This window comes from Serpula lacrymans (assembly GCF_000218685.1).
Source record: "Serpula lacrymans var. lacrymans S7.9 unplaced genomic scaffold SERLAscaffold_3, whole genome shotgun sequence".
Classification (NCBI taxonomy): Eukaryota; Fungi; Basidiomycota; class Agaricomycetes; order Boletales; family Serpulaceae; genus Serpula; species Serpula lacrymans.
In genome coordinates this window covers 1,751,414-1,774,726 of record NW_006763292.1, presented here as the reverse complement: position 1 = coordinate 1,774,726, position 23,313 = coordinate 1,751,414, and the positions used below count along the sequence as shown (strand labels likewise).

Genomic DNA, 23,313 nt, shown 5'->3' with positions numbered 1-23,313 from the left:
AACTATACCTGGTAACTCAGGCATGAGGATGATGAGTCTACGGCTGCTAACTGCGCGTTTTTTGCTGTGGTACGGTTATAAAATGATTTCGCGAGATGCTGACAGAAAGGAGCACAAGACGATGCAAAGTGGATTTTGGCTGGAATTTCTGGAAATGTCTCACTGAAAGGGTATCTGTGCGATCATAGGGCTGTATTTGTCGAGGTGATCTGAATTATTTACGCTACAGCACTATACTCCCAATTGCAATCAGCCTAATATTCATGCCGGGCGGACACAAAAATAACCTGGGCGTTACTCTCGAGGATGACTGTGTGCATGTTTACATAAGCATCCGAATTGGGCATTGCATAAGAACCAGAATCGAATGACCCGTGTACTTTTGAGCATGTACTAAAAGACGAACCGGCCATCCTCGCTTTCTCAACCCCGCCCACCTTTTCTTTGCAGATTTCACTTCTCTGCATTCAACAATGGGCCTTCTCTCTTGGAGCTCTCGCTCCCCACCATCCAAGCCCTGGGGTCTGAAATGGAGGTCGTCTGTTTGGTTTGCAACAGTGGGTATGTTCTTTCCTGTACCATCATTTGTTTGTATTTTATTAATATCCATCATTCGTTAATCAGTCGTAGGTTTTGGTGAGTATCGTAGATTGCCAGGTGCTTCCCATTCTCATTCCGCCATTCAGGCATTACAACCGACTTGCTCGTATATTCCATCATCATTCCCGTTTTACCATTCCAGCTGGAACATCTGGGCTACCACCAAGTGTCAGCACTGACTGGATGGCTGCTGTGCGCCTATGTATGTAGTCTCCTCATTTTTTCAAAATTTTACCAATTTTTTCTGGACAGTCAGGAGGACTTGTCATATGTAAGCCCTTACCATCCCTCTCTAGACCAACTCGCGTTTAGCTTTCATCCACAGCAACAATTCCAATCGCCATATACTCTGAACATTATTCTGCAAGGAGAATCCCCCTCATCATCGGTCTAATCACATTACTCGGCGCTCAGGTTATGTTAATGGAAGCTCCCTCGTACTGGGTGATGTGCCTCGCTCGTATAGTACAAGGAATCAGTTCTTCCATGGTTTGGATCGTGGGTCTAGCTTTGCTGTAAGTCGGCTCCTGTGACTGTACTTATATAGAAAACTCACAGCCGAATTAGGTGCGAAACTACCCCAGAACGTTTTATAGGCAGTATGTACTCCAGAGTATTATTCTTCCTTCCCTAACGATTGTATATAGGGCAATTGGGTATTGCAATCATGGGTCTATCTGTCGGGTAGGTTGCGTTCTTGACTGGTCTTTGGTTGCAGGTCACTTATTCTTACTGTTGTGGCCTCATTCAGACTATTGGTTGGTTCGCCAGCTGGTGGTATCCTATACAGTCGTTGGGGTTTTCGTGCACCGTTCATCTTTGGTGAAATTTGCACAGCGGTAGACCTTATTGGTCGACTTCTCATAATCGAAAGAAAAGAAGCTATGGTCTGGGGTGTGGATCCTGCAGCCGACCCGCTTCCGAATGAAGAAGATCCACATGGTCCGCAGTTAAGAGACGCGACTCAGGAAACATCTCCTTCTCAGCCATCTGACTTTGACTCCGATGTCGACGGTCTTTCGCCCAAGACGCCTTCTGAAGTAGAACTGAACACAACAGGACAAGTACGACCAAGCATTCCCGCATCTGGTCACAAACCACTCCCTATGCTTACTGTGATCGCAAGACTGTCGCAATCTCCGAGGGCGTTGGCTGCTCTTGGCATGGCCCTGGTTTATGGGTATTGTTCATCAACGTTGTCAGATGCACAGCGTTACTGATGCGTATCTGTCAGAATTGTGAATAGTAGTCAAGAACCTTCGCTTCCTCTCCATTTGCAAGCTATTTGGGGCTTTGACTCTTACAAGGTTGGACTGGTGTACCTGGCTGCGGTTGTTCCAGCCCTCGTATGTCAGTTGATGATGATTTGTGTTTGTTTTGGGCGTTTATTAATTCGCTGAATTTTATCAGCGTCACCTTTAGCTGGCTATTACACTGACCGCAAAGGTTCACATTATTTAACCTGCCTATGTCTTCTTCTCGCCTTGCCGTGGTGGGTGGTGTTGACACTTCGGCGGTCACTAGTTCTTTTTATATTTGCACTGGCATTACAAAGTGCGTATTACATCTTTACGCAAAGGTAACTACTCACATCTGTTTTTACATAGGTTTCTTTGTTGCCGGTGTGGTCCCTCCTGTCACGGCTGAGTTGGCAGCAGTTTCTCGAAGTATTCCAGGAGTTGGATGTAAGTGCTTTTTGTCAAATTTGATGAGCTAGTGAAATTGACTGCTGGTCACGTCAGACGCGCATGTTTATGGCGCTTTTAATCTCGCCTTTGGTATAGGTACTGCTGGTGAGTTTGACGATGGATTTTTACTTGCGACATACTCATTTTTTATATACACAGTTGGCCCTATAATTGGAGGACAGGTTAGTCTCGATTGACAATCGTCGTGGCGCAATTTTTGACATTTTTTGATCCGAAGATTTACGACAAGGCAAAGCACGGATGGACAGCGGTATGCTCTGTCACCGCAGCTTTGATTGTCCTTTGCGTCATGCTTGCCTTTTGTTACACGGGTGCCGATCCACTGTTGAACAGGTTTATGCGGCAGTACTACCCAGCTGGGCCGCATGAACTTGCTCAGCAAGGTCGGCGGAAGCCAGATCCAAGTTCAGAGGACGTAGCACATGACGATAGCGATAACCATGATTAATAACCCGGTTGGACCCCATAGTCGATCCTTATTCCCACTCATACCCTATCATTAACTCTCAGATTACTTTTACTAGATTCATACAGGCCAAAAAATCACTGTATTTAATAGGCAACCTTTGGACATTGTACATATTATCAAAGATAGTCGAGGACCAAGCATACCACGGTAAAATAGATTTGGGGTAGTACTAGTTTATGTACAGGTATCGATGTAGGCCTTTGGTACTGCAGACACAAATCTAGGAGCGGTAGAGCGAGATGCCGAATTGGGCCGAATTGGAATGAGAGTTTAAGCGAATCGGCCTTTGCTATCATTCGGTTTGCTGCCAGACTACCACAGGTTCTTTAGCTCTGTACATAGCCAGTTTCTTTGTCCACCCCTTGAACTAATTCTCTCAAAGGTCTCTTTTCTCCATTTCTTGCTTGCATTCTCTCTTTTGTTCTGACTCGGATTGCAAAAAGGTCTGTGGTCTGCGTCTGCCTCTGTGGCCTTTGGCATCTTTAGACAGGCAGTGGTAGCATGAGCTCAGAGCTGAACAGGGCCAGGGACTCGAACGATATAGACCCTCAAAGCACGGAAGACTTCCCATTCCTCACCCCCCTCAGTCCCAGCCTGCTCCTCCCTCAAGGCTCCGAAACCCAAGAGGAAACCATCCGTCGTCTGTTCGATGCGCTCGAGGTCGTATTCGTACGGAACAGACAGCTCAGAGATATATTTGCCACTCTCCTCGAAAGCATGCCGCCTATCCCTACAGAACCAGACTCTCAGTCTGCGGATGCGGGCACCCAAGCCAACGGCATGGGCCCGTCTCATGCTGGGATACTCCTCACCAATGCGGCGAGAGAACTGGGCGCAGATTCTGACCTCGACCAGCGCATACAGAGACTGAGGTCTATCATCCCCGCCCCTGCTAGGCAGGGCTTGGAGAACTTCGAGGCTAGGAGCAGCACCCCCCAGGCGAGGGACAGCGTCGTACAAGCTCCTGCGCGACCCAGTCGCTCTTCACGCGCCAATCAAAGACACTCTCCTCCCTTACCAGACATCACCGTATCCCCCCGCTATAGTTGGGACGCATTGCAGTCGATGATGGCACGCTCGCATAGAGCGACCCGGAATACGAACACGGGCGACTCTGCTGCGACGACGCTGGGAAGGCGTGTGGCTGCCCGGACCGCATCCCAGGCTACTAGTACGCCACCAGAACGCTCAGAACAGGTTGCGTCGACTCTTGCACAGCTCGAGCAGGTCTTGCGTAGTCGGACGTCGGAGATTGCTAGAGATTTGGAGAATATAACCAGTGAAATTTCGCGCCAGAGGCCGCGCCTGACCGGCTCTCGTGAACGCTCGCAAGAGGAAAGTGTGCGCCCTACTGATACAGAAGCCACTCAAAATAATGAGGCGCAGTTTGATTTTCCTGATCTTTATACGTATCTTGCAATGGGAGATATTGGTGTGCCGCCACCAGCGAACAGTGCGTCTGTATCTCCTCCCCCTGGGCCACGTACAGCTCGACTCCTACATGGAGGCAGATCACTTCTCGGTTCGCGCCTGATAGCGGGCCTTCCATATCCTGATAATACATCTAATCCACCAGGACTTGTCCGGTCAACCGAGACTTCTTCAATGATGGATAGAAATTTTTCATACGAAAATTATTATACACGCAGTCGGCTCAATGGGAATGGGGAAGAGCGGGGACAAGTGAACCCATTGAATGACCCAGATGGCAGTGGGCTTGCACAACGACATCTCCCTCGACCCCGAGAAGAGCAAGACCAAGTGCAGGGTTTGCCAGTTTCCACGCGAGCAGCTGCTCGAATGTCACCACACGGTACGTTAAGAGGCGCTGGGCAATCGGAAATGATAAGGCGCCGAAGAGGCTGGGGTGCGTACATTTTTTTCTCCCTAGGTGAATCAAAGCTCGTTTTGACAAGGTATTGTCCTTCATCAGCACGCCTAGATGCTGATGGTAACGAGATCTCGACTGACGAAGAAGACGAGCTCGAGCGCACTCGCGCACGATCCCGCGTGCACACTCAACAAAGTATGGCCAGCTCTGCTCACGCACGGACGTTAGCGGAGGTGTTCAGAACCCGTGCAGGGTCTTCATTCGTTCCTATCACACGGACTTCCATTGCTCACCCTTTCGAAGATGTATCCAGCGTCGTGCGCGTCCGCATCAACACTCCCAATGCCGTTGGTCTTCCCCATAATATTATTACGACGCATTCTTCGGGTGATGAAGCGGTGTCTGTGTTCGGGTCGTCTATACCGTATTGCGTAGACCCACTTCCGACTCCTCTGGCTGATATGGTCCCTTCTACACCGCAGCGCCTCCAAACCTCTCCTCGGTCCATTAAAGTCCAGCGGCATGCTAGTCTTGCTGGACGGTAATGGTTCCATTTTGTTGAGAGAAGGCTTTTGATTACTCCTTCATCTCCGGACTTGTCACACCCATTCTCAGTATTTCGCATGCTTCAATGTTACGGTCACCTGAGGGATGGGCTATGGGTTAAATTAGATGTATCCGACGGATAACACGCGTTCGTTCGTAACACTGTTTTCTTAGTATTTTCTCTTGTATCCCGACGGAAAGATACGATCATGGCCTCCTAATTCGAAGTTGCAGTATCAATACATCTTGGTTCCCCGGAACATGGTTCACATTACTGGTTTTTGATTTACCAGTTTTTTGCAGTTGTCTTGGCATAAATCTTTATTACGATAGCTGTACGGCTACTTGTATATTTAATACGAAACCAACTCATGCGTAGAACAACCCAGTTATATCAGGGGAAATGGCTAGAGGTTAACGTGCGGTAGAGGGTGTAGGTTGATACCCGTAATATGAATGCTGGTATCCACCGTAAGTTCCCGACAACCCAGGTTGCGATATACCCCTAAGGTGCGGTGGCAACGTAGGCGCAACATATCCCGGTTGCCCGGCATTTCCGCTAGCCGCCCAAGTCACTCCCGCGTTCTGTTGAGGAGGCTTCCCAGTAGCTGCAGTCACCACAGTATTAGCCACCGCACGCTGCTGCGCTGGAGGAGGTTGTGTAGCCGCATTAAAAAAACCTGCATAACTCGTTGGCATCGTACTAGGCGTACCGACGGCTCCTGGCTGGGGTGTACCGCGCCCAGAGTTCGCTGCGCCCGTTGCGGCGGTGAGTGGGGTCGGCGGAGGAGGCTGCTGGTAGTACCAAGACGAATATGAGTAGTGTTGGCCAGCTGCTGGGTTGTATTGCTGGTTTGGGTAGTAGCCTGGAGCTCCTGCCGGTACCTGCTGGTTCTGCCCCTGTACTTGGGCGGTGTAAGCGCTGGGGTAGTAAGACGGCTGGCCTGGTTTGTATTGGTAACCGCCTCGGAAGGGGGTGCTGAAGTTGGAATAGGCGTATCCGGGATAAGCTTGTGCGGGGGTAGCTGTGGTAGGGGGTGCTACTGCGACAGGCGCTGGAGCGGGAGTGGGGGCTGCACTGGTGACTGGAGCGGTGGTACCGGATTTGATGTATAGAGTCGAATCGTCGCGTAAAGCAGACGTTCGACCAGGTGGTAGGGTGCCATACCAGCCCTGGATGGCAGCAGTAGGCAGGGTGCGGTGTAACTTACGAAGGGCAGATGCGGAAGGAACAAGCGGCGCTACTTCACTCGTAGATGATCTTGGCCGCAACGAAGCTAGCAAAACGAGGGAATCCAGAATGCCCTGAGCTGCAAGGAGGAACAAGTTAGTCAAGAAGAAAAAAAGTTTCCAAGGTCACGTGTATGTACCGGTGTCCCACTCTTCTGAGTCTTCCTCAACTTCGGCAGATGTATCCCCAGCCTTGGCCAATCGCAGCGTCTGCAATTCACCTAGTCGCCGTAAAGCGGTTCTATTTCTCTCTAGTAGCTCTTGTACTGCATCTTCGAGTTCAAGGCTACCAAGAACCGCCTTTATTCCGGAAACCTGATCAGAAGATAGAAGACCTTCCAACTCGTCCACATCCGTGTTCTTGTCGGAGGGCAAGTTCTGAACACTAGCCACAGACACTTCAGCCTCACTGGGTTCAGTCAGCGGCTGAGCAGAATCTGTGAGAGATTCCATTGCAGTGTCCTCTACATGGGAGGGTGGCATGTCTTCTACTTCCTTGTTCCACGCCTTCTTGCTCCCTTCCCATCTCCATATAACTTCGCCGAGAGCCGCCCGTCCAATCTCTACGCCTTCTTGATCAAATGTCGGGGCAAAGCTTGCATACGGTCCATAGTGCAAAAATGAGCCACAGCTTATACGACGTGGCTCAGGCAGCTTCATTTTGGGTCCTGGTGGTTTTTTCGACGTGTAGGAGCCCAGTGTAGAAGGCACAGGAGTATCTACCAGTGTTAAAGTTGACGAAGTCGAATCAGACTTGTAGGTCATTGTAGATGGAGATGGGAGAACGGCGACCAGTTCTGCATGTGCAGTAGATAGATCTTTCAAACCTTTACCATCGAGAGGTGCGTACTCTGAATTAAGCGACGACCACCAGTTGCCTGATGGCAGGCGCTGCATCAAGGCATACCGCCGAGCGGGTGGCGGTAGCGAGGACTTGTCTGCCAAGGTGGGGTTAGCTTGTGATTTGCCCTCGGCGTCATCAATGATAGCATCGGCGGTAAAGTCGGATAGGATGGTTTCGAGGTCAAGAGGGAAGGATGTAGGATGGACGGAGGCCTGATCTAGAAGAGAAAGAGCTAAATCACAAAAACGAAGCTGCTGAGCAGCTGGTGACAAGGGACGAGAACGTGGATGGTAGGATATGGGAAGCAGATGTTGCACCGCGGACTAGATGATGATCAGCCCATCAGTGGACTCTACAGCAACGATAAGAACTTACACGAAGGACAGACAGTGGATGCCGAGAAGAGTCCTTGAGGAGTGTTCGAAAAGAATACGATCCGGTCTGAGACTTGGAAGTGGAAGGTTCTGAAAAGTTTGATGGAAGAGGGAAGACCCGGTCGAGCAGACCTTGGGTGTCAATCCTGTGGGAGTAAGCGAGTAGAATGTAGGCAGATTTAGAGTGGGACGAGCAAGAGATGCTTACATCTCTAGTATATCTAATATTTTCTGTGCCACGAGCGAGTCAATGGGAACATCGCCAGCGTGCTCGAAGGATGGAGGACTATCTTTTTCAGACATGGTTTCATTATCCTCCGCACCCTCTTCCTTGATGTCAGTTTCAGTGCGAAGCTGCTTGTGGGCCGGCTGATCGTCGATGCCCGATATTGAAGAGCGTTTGCGCTTTTTTGACAGCTTTGTATGGGGATGAGGGAGGCCATTGTGGTCGTCTTTTTGTGAGTGCTGCAAGGTGGAGCGAGTAGCCCTTGCCATTAGGATGGTTGGATAAGCTTTGAGGAAAGCGATGGAGATGACCCTGTTCCGACGAATCTGGACGCGAATGTGGCTTTTAGGCAGAACGCGACCTTTGCTCGACGCGTCCGTGGCGAAATAGAAATATTGCTCACGAGTTGGTTCAGCGGCGACAACTTGCACCACACTTCCAAGCCCACCTCCCTTTTCACTCTCCGCCCAAATACTCCCCCCACTTTTCACTCTCCGCGGTGGCTGCCCTCCTCTCCCCCATGGCCACAAAACATATCCTCAGGGCTCAGCTGCGCTCGTATCCAGCAAACGGCCATGTCGCCTTCGTGCCCAACATAAGAAAAGTAGTCCTCGAGTACTGTCAGAACTATCCATCATCAACAAACACCCGTACCTTCCTCGCAAATGACATCGAGCACCTCGCCCGGCAGAACCCTCATGTCGAGTTTGTAGTCAAACAACGCAACGGCCACGAGCCAATAGCACGAGGACTATACGGTAAGGGCATACGCTCCCATCACATACTCGTGTTCACCCATCATCGCAGCGAACGGTCGAGACAAAGTCGTTCCGCTCCAGGGCTTCGAAGTAAATGGAATTCAGAGAAAAATTCAGCTGCTCCTGGATTCTTCCGGTGCAAAAATAAAGCCACTGAAGAAGAACAATATCGTTGAAAGCACATCCCAGGCGGCAAGAGGTATATGGAGCGGTATGCATGTCGATACACCTTTCAAAATATAGGTCGCATATTGTACGTATTTACCGCATCCCGGCTTGTCTCAACTCATATTTCAGTAGGCTCTTTTACATACGTTGCCTCTGTTTATTACTCTACATTTCTGTGCAATTCTAGAGTTCAATTGCTAGTATTATTCATATCCCTCATGTTCCGCATCACCGGTCCTTTTCTCCACGTGAGAACTTGACATCTCTTCGGCAAATCTCCAGTACACGCCTTTTCCTGCTGGTCGAATGACTCACCTATGATCTAAGCTCTATCTTTATGTGTCTTAACCTATCCCGATTCTTCACAGCAATGAGGCGTTCTACACGTGTAGAAAGCCCTTTTACTCGCAGGTCAGAAGGCCGTCTCTTATCACTTTACTGCGACTACAACTAAATTCAATTCCTTGCACTTTATGTGAGTTGCTTTGGAGTAAGATCGTAGTTCATCTAACATCGTCACATCATAGATATCTCCCAACGCGACTATGAATCAAGATTCCATCCTACTCATGAACGATGACGAGATTTGGCTTGACTGGCTAGATACAGATACTATTGTCAATGTGAGTCTGCCGTCAGTCTTTCCCCAGGGTCGATTGAGATATGTTTGTGTCTAGTCGTTGGCCGATATATCTCCAGTTGACACTCTGATTGAGATTCTGGTGAGCATGAAGAACCACGTCGACGTCGACCATCTCGACTCATCTCTCTTCGCGTTGTCAGGACACGGTACCCGACTTTGAACCGAAAGACGAGTATCCGACGATGCCACAGAGTTTGCGATGCGTTCTGGTATGCCGATTTCTTTGACAGAGCTATATGACATAGAGTGGCTCAACGAATGATGCAGCTACCAGATGGAGACGAGGTTCCAGCTCGAACGAAAAGCTTACTCTTCGAGCAGCCGTTGCCATCAGAATCTCCTGCCACTCCTTCATGTCACCAAGAGTGGTCACAGATCAATGGCATTCTCAAACGCTCACGGTCAAGTACCTCCATAGCATCGTGTTCAACAACCCAAACTCGAACTGTCCCTGCAAAGTCTATTGTGACCCGACATTCATATCTTTCTACGGCTACGACAATATCGGGGAAGAAACGTTCTGCTCCTTCAGTAAAATTCGTGGACGCACCTACCATACACTATGACTATGACTCCATTCCACCTACCTCACCACCCACATCTCCACGGAAGAGCAAGTTCAAAGCGCACAGATGGTTGACCCAATGTCTCAAGAAGACAACTGTGCCACAACGTCCTACTATCTCAGGCCCTTATAATCTGGCGTACACGCCGTCCCTGGTGGACGTTTGCGGTGTTCGAGCTTCGAAATTGAAGCACAGCAGATTCAAAAAGTTCTGGCCCAGCTTTTGGGAGAAGATCATGTCCCGCATTGGTTAACGGGATGTGTTGATCAGGTACATCATATGCTTTATGGTATTCACGTCTAGTTACCATCTTCCTTAGTCTTTTCAAGCCTCCACCTCGTCCATGGAACGAGTCGCGTTATACATGCGCCTGGGGCTTTTGTTTGTTTACTGGACAAGGAATTGATTTCCTGTGTCCTACGTTGCACACGATCCATCGAGGGTCAGTCATTTTCAGTAAGGTCCTGCATATCAAAGGGCCAGATGTACACCCGAGACCGTTCATCACTGGCCTCTGGCAGACCAAGATGAAGAGTAGCAATATGATCACGATGCCAGTATTAATGTTGTATAAAACGAGCGATAGTACTTAGCAGTAGTCGATGATCTAGTTGCTTCTCCACACATCCTCCCGTCTTTTTTCGGTCTCCCACCTTGCTCGCATGAGTGTCATCCCGTCGGCCCTTGACCTGATCATGGGTGCAAGTAACTGAGCATGGGCAGCTTGCATATGTGGTGGCAGTAATGCGTCATTCCGTATGACCTTGAGAGAAAAAGGTGGGAAATGATATATGTTAGGTGTTTAATGGCCCAGCGGACAGACTCACAGATCCGATGGCAAGGAAGAAAGAGAAAGTCGCCGCGCTGCTGAGCATGTATTGGGAGAGTGTGGCCATGAAACCTCGTGGTCCAGCGCCGCCTCTGGAGTGTGTTTGTGTGAATACTCCCAGTGTGTCTAAACGGAGCGAGGAAAAAGGCGCACCGAAGGATACTATATGACCCAAATATGAAACCTATCGTCAATCCAACACCTCCTCCCATCATAGCACCCATCCTGGAATTGAACCCAGTCAGAAAAAAGAGAAGGACATAACGCGGAAAGGTTTTTCTACTTCACTGTACAAGGTCGATGTCAGTTACGTGCCTTTGGTCAAACATGATTAGTTTCTGTCTTACATTTTTGCCAAACCGATGGCTCGTTTGTTCGCATTGGTGGGACTGCCATTGGATTTTTGAGGTTGCTCAGTGACTGACTGGAAAGATGTCAAGTTTTGTGGTGGCGCCAAACAAATCCTGCATTTGACCTAAATTCGCACAGCGTCGGCGAGTGTCATCAGTGAACCAAGGATATGGATATTCCCACAATACCATGGATTGAGCATGTAATAAGTGCAATTGCTACAATAGCTGCAATTATTGCAACAACAACTACAATGTGTTGTATCTTCATATACAGCACAACTAGCTTGACAATTGATAGCAATTTGCTTAAAAATTACAATACTGAAAGAATTTGCAATATATTTTTCGAATGACATGTCTGATTTCCAATCATTACTGCATTTGACAAAGTCATAGAACATTTCACATTTAGTGCTAGTCTTCTCAAGGATAATAGCAATTCTGCTTTATAGGGAGACTCTATACTGTTGTATCATGATTGCTGAAAATTGTAATTATATATAGCTACCAGCCAGAAATATTTCATAGGGACTTTGGAGTTGAGGAGTGGTATAGTCACAATGATGTTGTGCTGTACACTGTAATATGGCACATAAAACAATTTACTTCAAATAAGCACCCTAATCAAACTTATGAGTTATGAAAAGACATTGTAATTCCATAAAATAATGACTTGCAGCTGTACGTCTATGTGAATAATGGCCATATATATTACATATGGGACCGGGCATAATGATGGGATATGATAGCAGTGACTCCTTGCTATCAAAAACTTTATCATGCATGGTAAGATTTGTTTTGATTCAAGATATATGTCAAATTTGTAGACTTTGAAAAGATGTTATACTTTTCTAGAATTATAACTTGTAGTTGTACTTTCATGCAAACAGTGGCCATATTTATTACACAGAAGATTTGGTGCATTGATGGTACATAATACCAGTAACTCATTGCTATAAAAAGTTTTGTCACATGTGGCAAGATCTGTTTGAATTGAACATATATGTCAAACTTGTAGGCTTTGAAAAGACATTATACTTCTGTAAAATGATATTTTGTAACTGTACTTTCATACAAGCAATAGCCATATTTATTACACAGAAGACTTGGCACAAGAATGGTACATAATACTAGTAACCACAAAACATGGTTCCTTTCACATTAGTATCTGACTGTAGTCCTCATATATGAAATATACAAAATATCCTTATATTTAAGCATCTATAATAGAGTTGTAAACCAACAGTACACATCATTATTAAAATAGTAATTCCAGATGACTCATGATAACTAGCTATAGATGATTCCTGTGCTGAGCACTGGAGTGCGCAACAGACAGATTTTGACAAACCTCCTTCGGAACTGTAATCTCTCAATCCTGGCCAAAGACCTTTCTATGGGAACAAGTTAGTAAGGCACGTGATAGGGAAGAAGCAAGAGATGTACCAGTCCCACCAAAGAAGCAAGTTACCTACTCGCACTTTGTGGACCTTATTGCAAGGACCCTCAAACCAATGAAGGATATTATTATAAAACTCCTTGAGATTGAAATCACCGTCAAACTGACACCAAGATGTAACACTTGAGAGAGTGAAATGAAACTAGAAGTAGCCCTTAGTTGGTGTTGAATCAAAAAAGTAAGTGACTGTACCTGAACAGCCACATATGCAATGGCACAAGGTTTGACATGTTTTTTCCCTAGCAGAGATGCAATATGTCCTTTCATAGCCTGAGAAGATTTGTGTTGGCATATTGAGTTGGAAGATGCACCTTTGTTTTCTTCACTATGCGCAGATGATGGTGATGTGAATATTGATTTAAAAGCCTGTTTTAGACTCAGCATTTGATTTAACATGACTAATTCACCAACTTTAATGAGCCAATGCAACTGAAAAAGTCCACAACCGGGATTTTTGGGGATGTACTCATTTATGTCATACATAAAGGTCGGCCATGAGTTGGTGCTCACAATATAATTGGGATGCTGTTCACAAATATTTCTTTTCATGCTGGTTTTATCTTAGTGAGCACACCAAAGCTACAGATGATAATAAAAACTTACAAAGCTTGACTCCAGTCATAATCTACAGGGCACAAGAGCTCACCTGTAACATCATGTTTGAACCCACAATTGTCCTTCGTATTTGTCAGCAAAGGAGGGTCAATTGGATGGAAGGCCTGAGTCAACCACCCAACAACACTGTACTTCAAGGTTCCAGCATCATCTCCTCTAGCACCATCTGCGCCTCTTTGTAGCTGAAAGATTCAATTAATATAAAGCTTTCTTGTAAATGGATCCTGAAAAAATCCTCCAGTTCCGAAGGGTCTGGGCGCATAACTTTACATTTCACAAAGGGGAGGAAGTGAATGAGTTCTAGATAGCCTTTATAAAGCATATTCTGCCTGTACATGCTCAATGTAGAGTTGACTTAGACGCTGGCATAGTAATCCCTTTATTTCCCAACATATCAATCCAGTTTTATGATAAACCATGCATTGATACACAACAGTCCATAGAGTCCGCGTTTGCGGACATATAGGGTCCGCACTTTTCGGACTTCGGACCCGTCGGACGAGGAGCTAACTCAACACTCCGCACACGTGCAAGACTCCACATGGACTCCAGAGTATTACGACTGTCCATGGATCAACTACCCCTTTCCTTTTATGGAATATAGGAGTTGTCCCTCATGGTATGGAACTGTCTGGATGTTGGACTAGCAGGATTTGCTATTTCCTTTTTGGTACTGCTATAAAACTGTACTTCCAAAAGGAAAAAATTCTATCTTTTGATCCCCCATATACTCAGAATTTGTCTGAATAAGTCACCATAGTTGCTTCAGAATTGTTGTAGATGACCCACAGCCATATTTACCAAAGATTTTCCACAAAGCGCCGAGCTTGTTGTGATGCTCTGCTTGTATAGACCCAAAATGCGGACTCTCAGGAGTCATTCCAGTGTTGTATTCTCCACTCTATATTCATCCTCAGCTCATATTATCACTCCCACACTTGTATTATTGCCTTTCCAGCAAGATCATAACTTGCTGTGACGTATCTGCTCCGTTTAGACTTAAAAGTGCGGACTCTGCAAACTGACCTGCGGACCTGCGGACTTATTTGCAAACCTGCAGACCCACTCCATTATAGTCTTCAGCACTTTCTTCTGAATCCCCTGGTTGATCCCTGCGGGTTGAACAACGCATAGGTGTTTGGACATAAGGACTATACTCAGTTCTCTCCCAGATGCCTTTAGCAACTTACATCAATTCAATCACAAATGAAATAATGGATTATTTCAGAGATACATCAGGAAAAACACTTTGGCTATATAGCAGAGGCAATACTATTTGTGCTATTATAGCTCTTATAGTACTATAAGTTTGAGCACACATGCATAATGTTATATAGCTAGCCAAGGCATTATAATGGCTCTTATAACTCTAATAGCCTATATAGCTGTTAAGACCATAGTACATATTTATAGTAATGCTTTATCCAAGTATAAGTTGTGACAATGTGTAAAAAAAATGACAAGTCCATAAAAGGTCAATATATTGCACATGTATAGTATGTTTTGTAAGCCTTTATGGTGTAGTGGATAAATGTGTGGTATGTGGCTGTAGATTAATTGGTCAGCAAAAAAGTGGACCAACAGGTTGAGAGTTCAAATCTTGTGTGTGTGATTATTTTTTTTAAATCAGCCACAAGCTCAACACTCTGCAACTGCTATCTTCTCCCACTCCACTTGAATCCTCTCCCACAACTCCTTCATCCTATTAGGAGGGTATTCATACTCTGCAAGCCTCCTCTTGAGATAACCCCACCCATGTTCAATAGGATTAAGGTCAGGAGACTGCAGGCCACACTATAGTTCTAAACTCCTACTCATCTAGCCACTCCTTGACCTTTTTGCAGGTATGCTTGGGGTCATTGTTTTGCTGAAAGTTGATGTCAGGAGCATTGAGACCATGATAATGGAGGGTGTTCAGCAGCTCATCCTTCAAAATCTGAAGGTAAAGGTCTTCATCCATCCTACCATTAATTCTAGCAGCATACACAACTCCCTCCCAAGTCATACAGCCCCAGATCATCATGGAACATCCTCCAAACTCAACAGTTCCCTGTACCAATCTATCACTGAGCCCCTCACCTGGCTTTTTCCACACCTATTTGTGTCCATCTGTGTTAGTTTTGGTGATTCTGCACCTTTGTGCTACCTATATATTTTCATTCCTTTCTCTATCTATTCTTCTATCATTCACTATTGATTGTGTTCTCTATTATTTCGCCTTTGTGGCTACTTTGTTTACCTTTGTTTACAAAACTTTCGGACAGTACTGCAGAGTCCAATGCTTCCTATTCTCTAGTTACTCACATTGGACTCTAGGTACTGTATACCTGTCATACTCTCTAATAATATAGTTACTCACATTGGACTCTAGTTCCATTCCCTGATTGCTCTCAGCAAGTGGTTAGACACTTCCTTCAAGCTTTGTTCTTAATAATCTGACCCCAGGCAATAGATTTTGGTCTCATCAGACCATACAACCTTCTTCCAATCCTCCACAGTCCAGTCCTTGTGAGCATAAGCAAATTCCAACCTAGCCTTACAATGCTTGGCAGAGAGAAGAGGGCATTTCTGCTTGACCACAGCCTTCATGCCAGTCTTTTTCAAGTGCTGGCAGACAGTGTTTGGGGAGAGAGGTTGGTTGATGATGTTGGTAAGAGCTTTGGTATCTAGACAGCATTTTCTGCCTTGCGAGTGGAGATGAGATGCATGGCATAGTGGACATTGGCAGGAGAAAGCTTAGATGGACAACCTCCAACAGACTTTTGAAGCTCAGAACGCTCCTTGGAGCAAAGTCTAGAGATGGTAGAGACATGGACACCAGTGGTAGAGGCAATAAAGTGAGCAGTTTGACCACATCAAGGAGGTTAAGAATCCGGTTCTTTTGAGCAGGAGAGAGGGATTTCATCATGATGGTGGTTGAGAATAAAGAAGTGTGTGAACTTTTTTAAACTCAGAAGCAATGTCTATACGTGGATTTTTGTTTGTGGGACCAAACAGATATTCTATAATATTGATCTCGGTGCCCCACAAATGCTGACGGATGGCAGACATATAGAGGATTGCAACAACTGCCTCACTACAACAGGCCTGCATCTTCCCAGATAGCTTGTTACCTCTGGGCTAGCGTACAAAGACACCTACTATTATAGGCAACCATGTCCCCCATATATTAGAGCACCCCAGAACTTCCATCCAAACATCTTCTCTGGTCTAGCATCTCTTAAATGTCCAGTCCTCTATGATGAACTTGGAGCACAACAGAAAAGGAAGGCAAGGAAGGATGCCATTGTAAGCTTTTGGTCACCTGTACATTTGTTGCTAAAACCAAACAATTGTAATATCAGAAATTGGCACAATGCAAGATAAATAAACGTGCCACAAAAGCAGGCCACTTACATCCTAAAATTGCCAGGAAATGGTAAGCTAAGTCAGAAGAATATGTAACAAATCAGTGCAGTATAACAACCACATTGACAAAAGAACACACTCTATCCAGTACCCCGCAATTAGTGAGTTGCTTTGTAAACTTGATGAACGCAAGCCTGAGGGAAGGTACACTGCCTTAGAACCTATGCTAATATTGCTGGGCATCAATGAGCTTGACAATCTTGCAATAATCTCAGCAGATGGCATGTGTGTAATGCCAGGAGTGGAGGAACAGATGGTCAAGACTATATACACTGAAGCTAACCGGATGGTAGAAAAGGTTCATGAGAACAGTGCTGAGGAAATCAAGGAACTCAGGCAGATGTATGGGGGGGCATAGTGGGAAGGCATCTTGAGGCGTCACTGTTGAATGGATTCCATTACCTAGATATAAACAGGCAGATAAAAACTTACTTTGGCCAACAATTATACTTGCTATTGTGTCAAATACATTGTGGAAAAAGAAACGGTGAAGAAGAAAAAGCCCAAGAGCTTTGCTGAGAGCCGTTCATCTTCAAGCTCTGTTGAGTCGTCATTGATGGATTGATCAGTCAAACATTACGCCTGTCAAAATGTGACATGTGACATGCATCACATGCCAGTCACATTCTAGTCAGATAAGAGTGTCATGCGCATCATGGATCCCGATGCCCATTGAAAAGTCAATCTGTATAAGTCCATAGAAATATGTATATATCTATATAAAGCAAAAAAAAAAAATGACTTGGTCACCTGATATTTTGGCGTTGTATTGAGGTATATGGAAATAAATGGAATATATTGATTTATATAGACAAATGGCAGGATTCTGACAACAAATCTAATGTTTTCCTTATACCTATATAGATGTAGTTGTTCTCATGTTTCAGGGCAGTTTTATATGATTATCAATATATTTCTATTCACATGCATATAACTAATACAGGTACAAAACTAAACAAACATAAAAAACCAATGAAAAAAGAACACATAAACCTATGTCTTCTTGCTGGTGTTTGGAGCTTTTTTAGCAGCCTGTGGAGAGGGTTTTGAGAGGCCTGAATAATAATAAGTATGATTAGTACAAAAAATGATACATATGTCCCAACCAACAAGTGCTTTTGCTTCATATTCCTACAAGACATCAATTTAAGCGAAACAATAAAGAGACTGACTTACTTCTTTTTTCTCCTTTGACAAGATTTTGAAAGCCAGCTGAAGTTCATTGCAGGTACCTCCTGGATTTTTCTTCAACCAATCTGTACCATAGTAGTTACTATAACAATATCAGGAAATATTATACCTGAATATATGAATAGGCTTACTATGCTGTGTGAGCTTTCAAAGGTCAAGACTTTGCTGATCCACTAGTAGTAGTCTTCTCAACGGACTTGCAAACTGATGATGAACTAGAAGCAACATTATTTGAAGTGCTGTGTTGCATAGAAACGCTAGATACATTATTAGTACTGTACATTAGAAGAAGAAAAATATGTACATTGCAGAATCAATCTCTGTAACCTGTTACAATTGACATACCAGCACCTACTTATGCTTCACTTTTGTACTTCTACTTTTATTTTCCAAGTCACATGACCAGTCATGTGACCATTTACTTTACTTTACATTTTCAACTTTTCATAGTCACATGACCAGTCATGTGACATATCACCTGACCAGTGTCTAGACTCATCATGTGACCGGTCACATGCTAGACATTGGACTTTGAACTTTATTTACAACTGTACAGTACCTCATGTATTTTAGTATATATACAAGAGCAATACATGGGGAAGGACTCAGCGAGTCCTCCTGTTGTATACCAACAAACTCTCTGCAGCTTAAGGGGTAACCACTCCCTCAACATCTTCTTTATAGTGTGTTCTTGTGTGCGCCAGAGTAACTAACTCTTGGTTGTTACATAACCTCACCAAAAACCTCCTCATTAATCCAATCAGAGTCTTCCTCCTTGTTCTTGTGTTGAGGTAGCCTGATCCTTAGGACGTGACATCTATACCAATTGGGGTAAATTTGAGTAACAAGGTGATTGGTCTTCCAGTGTGACTTGCAGAGACAAAGTTCATAGAAGTTAAGGGCTATCTGTGTCCTCACAAAGTCCTTGCCCCAAGTGGAGATCTGACCCCAATTTGGTGGGGCTACGTTGTCCTTCTGCAAATGCTTGAAGAGCTTCAAGCCGAATAATCTAATCTCTTGAGCACAATTAGACAATATCTGGATCCCATGTTCATCTTTAATGTGCCTATAAGCCACATTAATTCCCTGCGCCATCCAATGTCATGCACCAAAGTTGATTGGTAGCATGGACAGGTGTCAATAATGAAGCAAATATTCACACAGGCACAGTGCCATGTGGAATAGTAATCAATATTGCTTTTTTCAAACTTGTGGCTGATCAGTACCACCTCTATTAGGCAATCAAGTTGTGCTCACCTTTGCTTTCCGTTGTAAGGACCATTTTATTATTTTCTTATCTTCTCTATGTCTTGGTTCTCGAACACTTTTCCCATTACACCTCTGGCTCTAGGACTAGAGGTATTATTTGCCATCTTACTTCTCATAGCCCTCACAGGCTTTCTTAACCACCGTTACCACTTTATATCACAGATCAGAGACTGGGTATCACTCCCAGCCAGCCAGCACAATGGGTAGGGACTGATAGTAGGCATCTCACCAACCAGCTCCAAGCCCCATTAAGGCCTGGATATACTAATAAACACTTTGATCAGGATCGTACCTCATCATGAGGATACAGTTCCTGAACATGCGTAACAAACATCTATTATTAGTACAATTCTCTCACCCGCTGATTAATCAAGCTAAAGTCGTACAATAGTTATTCTCTTTTTCTTATTGGACAATTTATTCCTCAGACCACTTTTCATTTACTCTCCTTTCGGTCTGAGGGATGAACAGTTCACTATATAAAGCCTTACCTATTCATGTATAGTTCCTTAGTTTTCTATTACTGAATTTACCCGCTTTACTCCTCAACCGAAACCCTTGAGCCTACCTCCCAAGTCCTCTACTCGCTATATTTACTAGCGTCTGTCGACCTGAAGCTCATTGAACCTCTTACTCCCTGCAAGTGCAGAAGGAGACAGGTTTCGTTTTTGTTATAGTTTATCATTGCCTCACATCCATTCGGTATTTTCCACATTTTGGCATTTTGGCAAATTTTTGCGTTGCCACTGGCTACACATTGCGCCCTCACTTTTGTTGTTCTCCCTTACTCCCCTTCCTTTGCCTAGCCCCACCACCAGACAGTCATTTCTGGCTACCTATTCTAGTCTACTTCCTTGTCATCTCCACCCTCCTCCTACTCCTCTTCCTTGCTCCGATATCAGCAAAGCCCCGGCTGCTGGTCCAAATTGGGCAACAGGTCCATCTTCATGATGTTGATCTTCCATTGTATACTATCAAATTATTGGTCGCTTGTCTTGCCTGGTTGGAGCGTGGGTGGGTAGTTTTTGAGCTGGAGAAGGTTCATCCCCTTGTGTTGCCTATGTACATTGCTGTCCCATTCACTTGGGTACATTTATCCTTTGTCCATTGTCTTTGCTACAGCTACACTTACCACACACTGTCTGGGACACATTTGTTCCAGATTGGAACTACTCCCCTCCCTCCCTCGTTTGACCAGGTGGTCCAATACAACCAGTCCATTGGTAAGGCCATGGAACTATTGTATTTGGACTAGGTGGTGGACCGGTGGCTCCAGTTTCTTTTTTTCAGCAGAACATTCATTTACAGTGTGATTAATTTTGATTTTTGAATCATTTTTATGGACACATATTTTTTTAGAATGCCTGACTGACAATAAAGGAACTGTATTGATACTGAAATTGTTTTGCCTTGCCCTTTTTTTACTGCATCTTCCCATGACATCATGATTTTCTTGCTCTCTTTCTGCTATTGGACTTTATTTTATGGCTGTACAAACCTGTGACATTACTTACACAGCATTCATTGTTCTATCTCTTTCTTTTCTTTATTTTGACAATCTTATCCTGTACTACCTATGCAGGATTCATCAGCGTACATTCCTTCCTTCATGTTCTTTCTCATTCTTTTTGCGCAGCTATACTGTGCATAGCCTACCTTTCTTTTACTATATAAACCCCTGTACTTTACCTTGTAAAACAAAACAAGAAATCACAATCCAGACTTCTTCTCTAATCTCAAGTTCACTACTCTCTGCTACTTGTGATCCAGTGTGGTCACAATACTTTCCACTGCTATTACTGTTATCTGCTGTCATCGTCACTCGTCATTTTTGAAGTCATTGCTATCCCTTTTAATTAGAGTCCTTCTGAGCACTACAGTCTGTGCATCAGGAGCCTGCTATCACTGGGAACTTTATCACCTTGTCATTTTGTCATTCTCAAACCTACCTTGTGCTATGATTAGCAAGGTAGTGCTTGTCTATACTCACCATATAGCCCCTATCTTTATCTTCCAACTATCCCTCCTCCTCAAAACCCACACCCATATATCCCTGGGTTTTACTTTGAACAATCATTATACGTACCACCCCACAAACAACCAGACCACTCCATTGCTCTAGGAGGCAAAGCCCATACACAAGTTCTGTGGAATCTGGGAGGATTGTGTGTTACTTTGTTTTTGTGTGTGGTTTTCTAACAGCAGTTCTCATCATCAACAGTGAGTAGCACCTCCAACTATAAGTAGTAGGGGGGTTAGTATAGGAATACCTCAGCCATTTCTATAGCCTCTTGGTCAGCAGCTGAGGTATGTTACATTACATTTATTAGAAATCACCTTAAACTGATATCTATTGTAGTTTCACTTAGATTTATTATCAAAGGCATTAAGACTGGTTTTGTGCCAGGGGACCTTATGTCTTTTCAAGATGAAAAAAGTTTGATTAAGGACTGTTGGTTTCTTGAACTTCACTTAGTACAACTTTAAACAAACTTATTAATTCTTGAAAATTCCATAAGATATCAAAAACTAGCCTCTAAAACAAAAACAAATTATATTCAAGATCAGAAACCAGTAGCTTTGAATGAGAATAAGAACAAAAGGGGGGAAAAAACAGTACTATAAATTGTAAAGGAAGGATTATAGTTCCATACACAATTACTACCAAAATGTTTGCACTGGGCAAGGAGTTAAGGAAAATCTAAATATATTTGCTATCAGCGATGGAGAAAAATAAGTGTGAATATGAGGTCAGACATACATAGAAAACTTACACAGTACATCTTAAATGTCAACAAGACAGGCTTGAGGGTCAACATCCCCATCCCCACTTATGACCAACTGTTTGGACCATCCCTTTCCAGTGATGTAAGCACTTGCTTTTGTCACTGTATCATTCAATGTCTTCAGTTTAAGCCCTTTGATAGATGTGCTATAATAGTGACTTGCTTCACCCCAGTTTGTGTCAGAAAATGTCACATAGCTGCTGGTTTTCTTGCCAGTCACCTTATTGAGTTCTTAAACCAGGTTGACTTTCTGTGCTTCAGCACCTGTTTGAGGTTGAGCTACTGGGGGGTCCCAGCTGATTTTCCTCTCAGCCCACATAGTAAATGAATGCTCCACAGTAGCTGCACTCATTGCTAATGCCCCTACTGGTGGGTACTTCCTGATGTTAGTCACATTACCAGACAACCTGTCAGTTTGTAATGCTTGAACATCAACAGATGTGCTGATTGCCCCAAGGTGGGCCGCAAAGGTTTGTAGGACAAATAGTGACCAAAAGATGCCTCAGAATTCCTAAAACAATAGGTCAGCGTAATATTATCTATCATAACAGCACATACCAAGGGATCATCCTCTAAGTCTTCATAGAGATATGTGAAGCCATTGAGGACTTCACTAGCAAATTCTTGACAGGCATGATAAGTGTTATAAGCAGGATTGGATTCAAAGAAATGCTCGACTGTGGCCATGGCAGCTGAGCCAAGACCACTGCACCACTCTGAAAGATGCTGAGAGGCCTAAGAGGCAGTGAAAAAAATGAGACAAAAAGCAAGTCAAGAGGTTTGGACTTACCACAAGATATATTGGGTCTTGTATTGTGATTATGTGTTGAATATCAGGATAGATAGTGTCCCAAGCTGACTGCAGAGCCTAAATTGCTTTGATGTCATTGATGCTCCAATGGTTATTCCAAGTCCCAACCCACTTCGTGTATATTGCAATGAAGATAGTGCACTAGCGGCCACCTTCCATGCAACCTTTGGGAAGGTTAGAATTAGTGGTTTTGGTCAGGTGTTTGACTTTTATACACTTTGAGGGAGGGATCACACCATCTTTGACTTTAACTAGGTTCTGAAGGAATAATATCAGTGATTAGAAAAGTTTCAAAACAGAGGGACTCACCAAGCTAATTGTATGCTTGCCTTTGGCAGCTGTCCCTGCTTGAAGTAGTCCCTACTTTTGAAGCTGATTGTGAAGTTTTCAAGGCAGATGAACTTGCAGTTGAGCCAGTGTCTGTTACGATAACACAATTTTCGGACTTTCCCTTTACTTTTATTTCTCCGCTTTAACTTTATACTTTAGCCTTCACACATGATGCCACGCGGTGTCGATGATGAGAACTGTTGTTAGAAAACCACACACAAAAAAACAAACTAACACACAATCCTCCCAGATTCCACGGAACTTGTTTATGGGCTTTGCCTCCTAGAACAGTGGAGTG

The 23,313-nt window shown here is 44.4% G+C and overlaps 6 protein-coding genes across 6 annotated transcripts; 2 read left to right on the top strand and 4 right to left on the bottom strand.

Moving 5' to 3' along the window:
• Nucleotides 1-431: 431 nt before the first annotated feature.
• On the top strand, nucleotides 432-3,530 carry SERLADRAFT_458884 (uncharacterized protein; the record flags this gene model as incomplete). The annotated part of the gene is made up of 14 exons (XM_007314600.1): nucleotides 432-561; nucleotides 625-636; nucleotides 687-802; nucleotides 853-871; nucleotides 926-1,115; nucleotides 1,168-1,199; nucleotides 1,248-1,284; nucleotides 1,352-1,780; nucleotides 1,835-1,950; nucleotides 2,011-2,154; nucleotides 2,208-2,285; nucleotides 2,343-2,393; nucleotides 2,448-2,470; nucleotides 2,527-3,530. The coding sequence occupies 14 exons, from the start codon at nucleotides 474-476 to the stop codon at nucleotides 2,755-2,757; spliced, it is 1,566 nt and encodes a 521-aa protein (XP_007314662.1).
• Nucleotides 3,531-8,325: 4,795 nt separating this feature from the next.
• SERLADRAFT_458878 (uncharacterized protein) lies at nucleotides 8,326-8,964 on the top strand (the record flags this gene model as incomplete). Its single annotated transcript, XM_007314599.1, has 3 exons — nucleotides 8,326-8,587; nucleotides 8,637-8,840; nucleotides 8,888-8,964. 2 exons carry the CDS (start codon nucleotides 8,350-8,352, stop codon nucleotides 8,828-8,830), a joined length of 432 nt encoding a protein of 143 aa, XP_007314661.1.
• A 1,450-nt stretch (nucleotides 8,965-10,414) lies between these two features.
• SERLADRAFT_458875 (uncharacterized protein) lies at nucleotides 10,415-11,307 on the bottom strand (the record flags this gene model as incomplete). The annotated part of the gene is made up of 4 exons (XM_007314598.1): nucleotides 10,415-10,727; nucleotides 10,792-10,885; nucleotides 10,947-11,018; nucleotides 11,137-11,307. The coding sequence occupies 4 exons, from the start codon at nucleotides 11,187-11,189 to the stop codon at nucleotides 10,572-10,574; spliced, it is 375 nt and encodes a 124-aa protein (XP_007314660.1).
• Nucleotides 11,308-12,359: 1,052 nt separating this feature from the next.
• On the bottom strand, nucleotides 12,360-13,682 carry SERLADRAFT_405988 (uncharacterized protein; the record flags this gene model as incomplete). The annotated part of the gene is made up of 8 exons (XM_007314597.1): nucleotides 12,360-12,367; nucleotides 12,498-12,540; nucleotides 12,622-12,708; nucleotides 12,798-12,930; nucleotides 13,116-13,130; nucleotides 13,209-13,230; nucleotides 13,252-13,402; nucleotides 13,650-13,682. The coding sequence occupies 8 exons, from the start codon at nucleotides 13,680-13,682 to the stop codon at nucleotides 12,360-12,362; spliced, it is 492 nt and encodes a 163-aa protein (XP_007314659.1).
• Nucleotides 13,683-15,756: 2,074 nt separating this feature from the next.
• Nucleotides 15,757-16,128, bottom strand: SERLADRAFT_434370 (uncharacterized protein; the record flags this gene model as incomplete). The annotated part of the gene is made up of 1 exon (XM_007314596.1): nucleotides 15,757-16,128. The coding sequence occupies one exon, from the start codon at nucleotides 16,126-16,128 to the stop codon at nucleotides 15,757-15,759; it is 372 nt and encodes a 123-aa protein (XP_007314658.1).
• Nucleotides 16,129-21,872: 5,744 nt separating this feature from the next.
• Nucleotides 21,873-22,226, bottom strand: SERLADRAFT_366168 (uncharacterized protein; the record flags this gene model as incomplete). Its single annotated transcript, XM_007314595.1, has 2 exons — nucleotides 21,873-22,082; nucleotides 22,113-22,226. The coding sequence occupies 2 exons, from the start codon at nucleotides 22,224-22,226 to the stop codon at nucleotides 21,873-21,875; spliced, it is 324 nt and encodes a 107-aa protein (XP_007314657.1).
• Nucleotides 22,227-23,313: the final 1,087 nt, after the last annotated feature.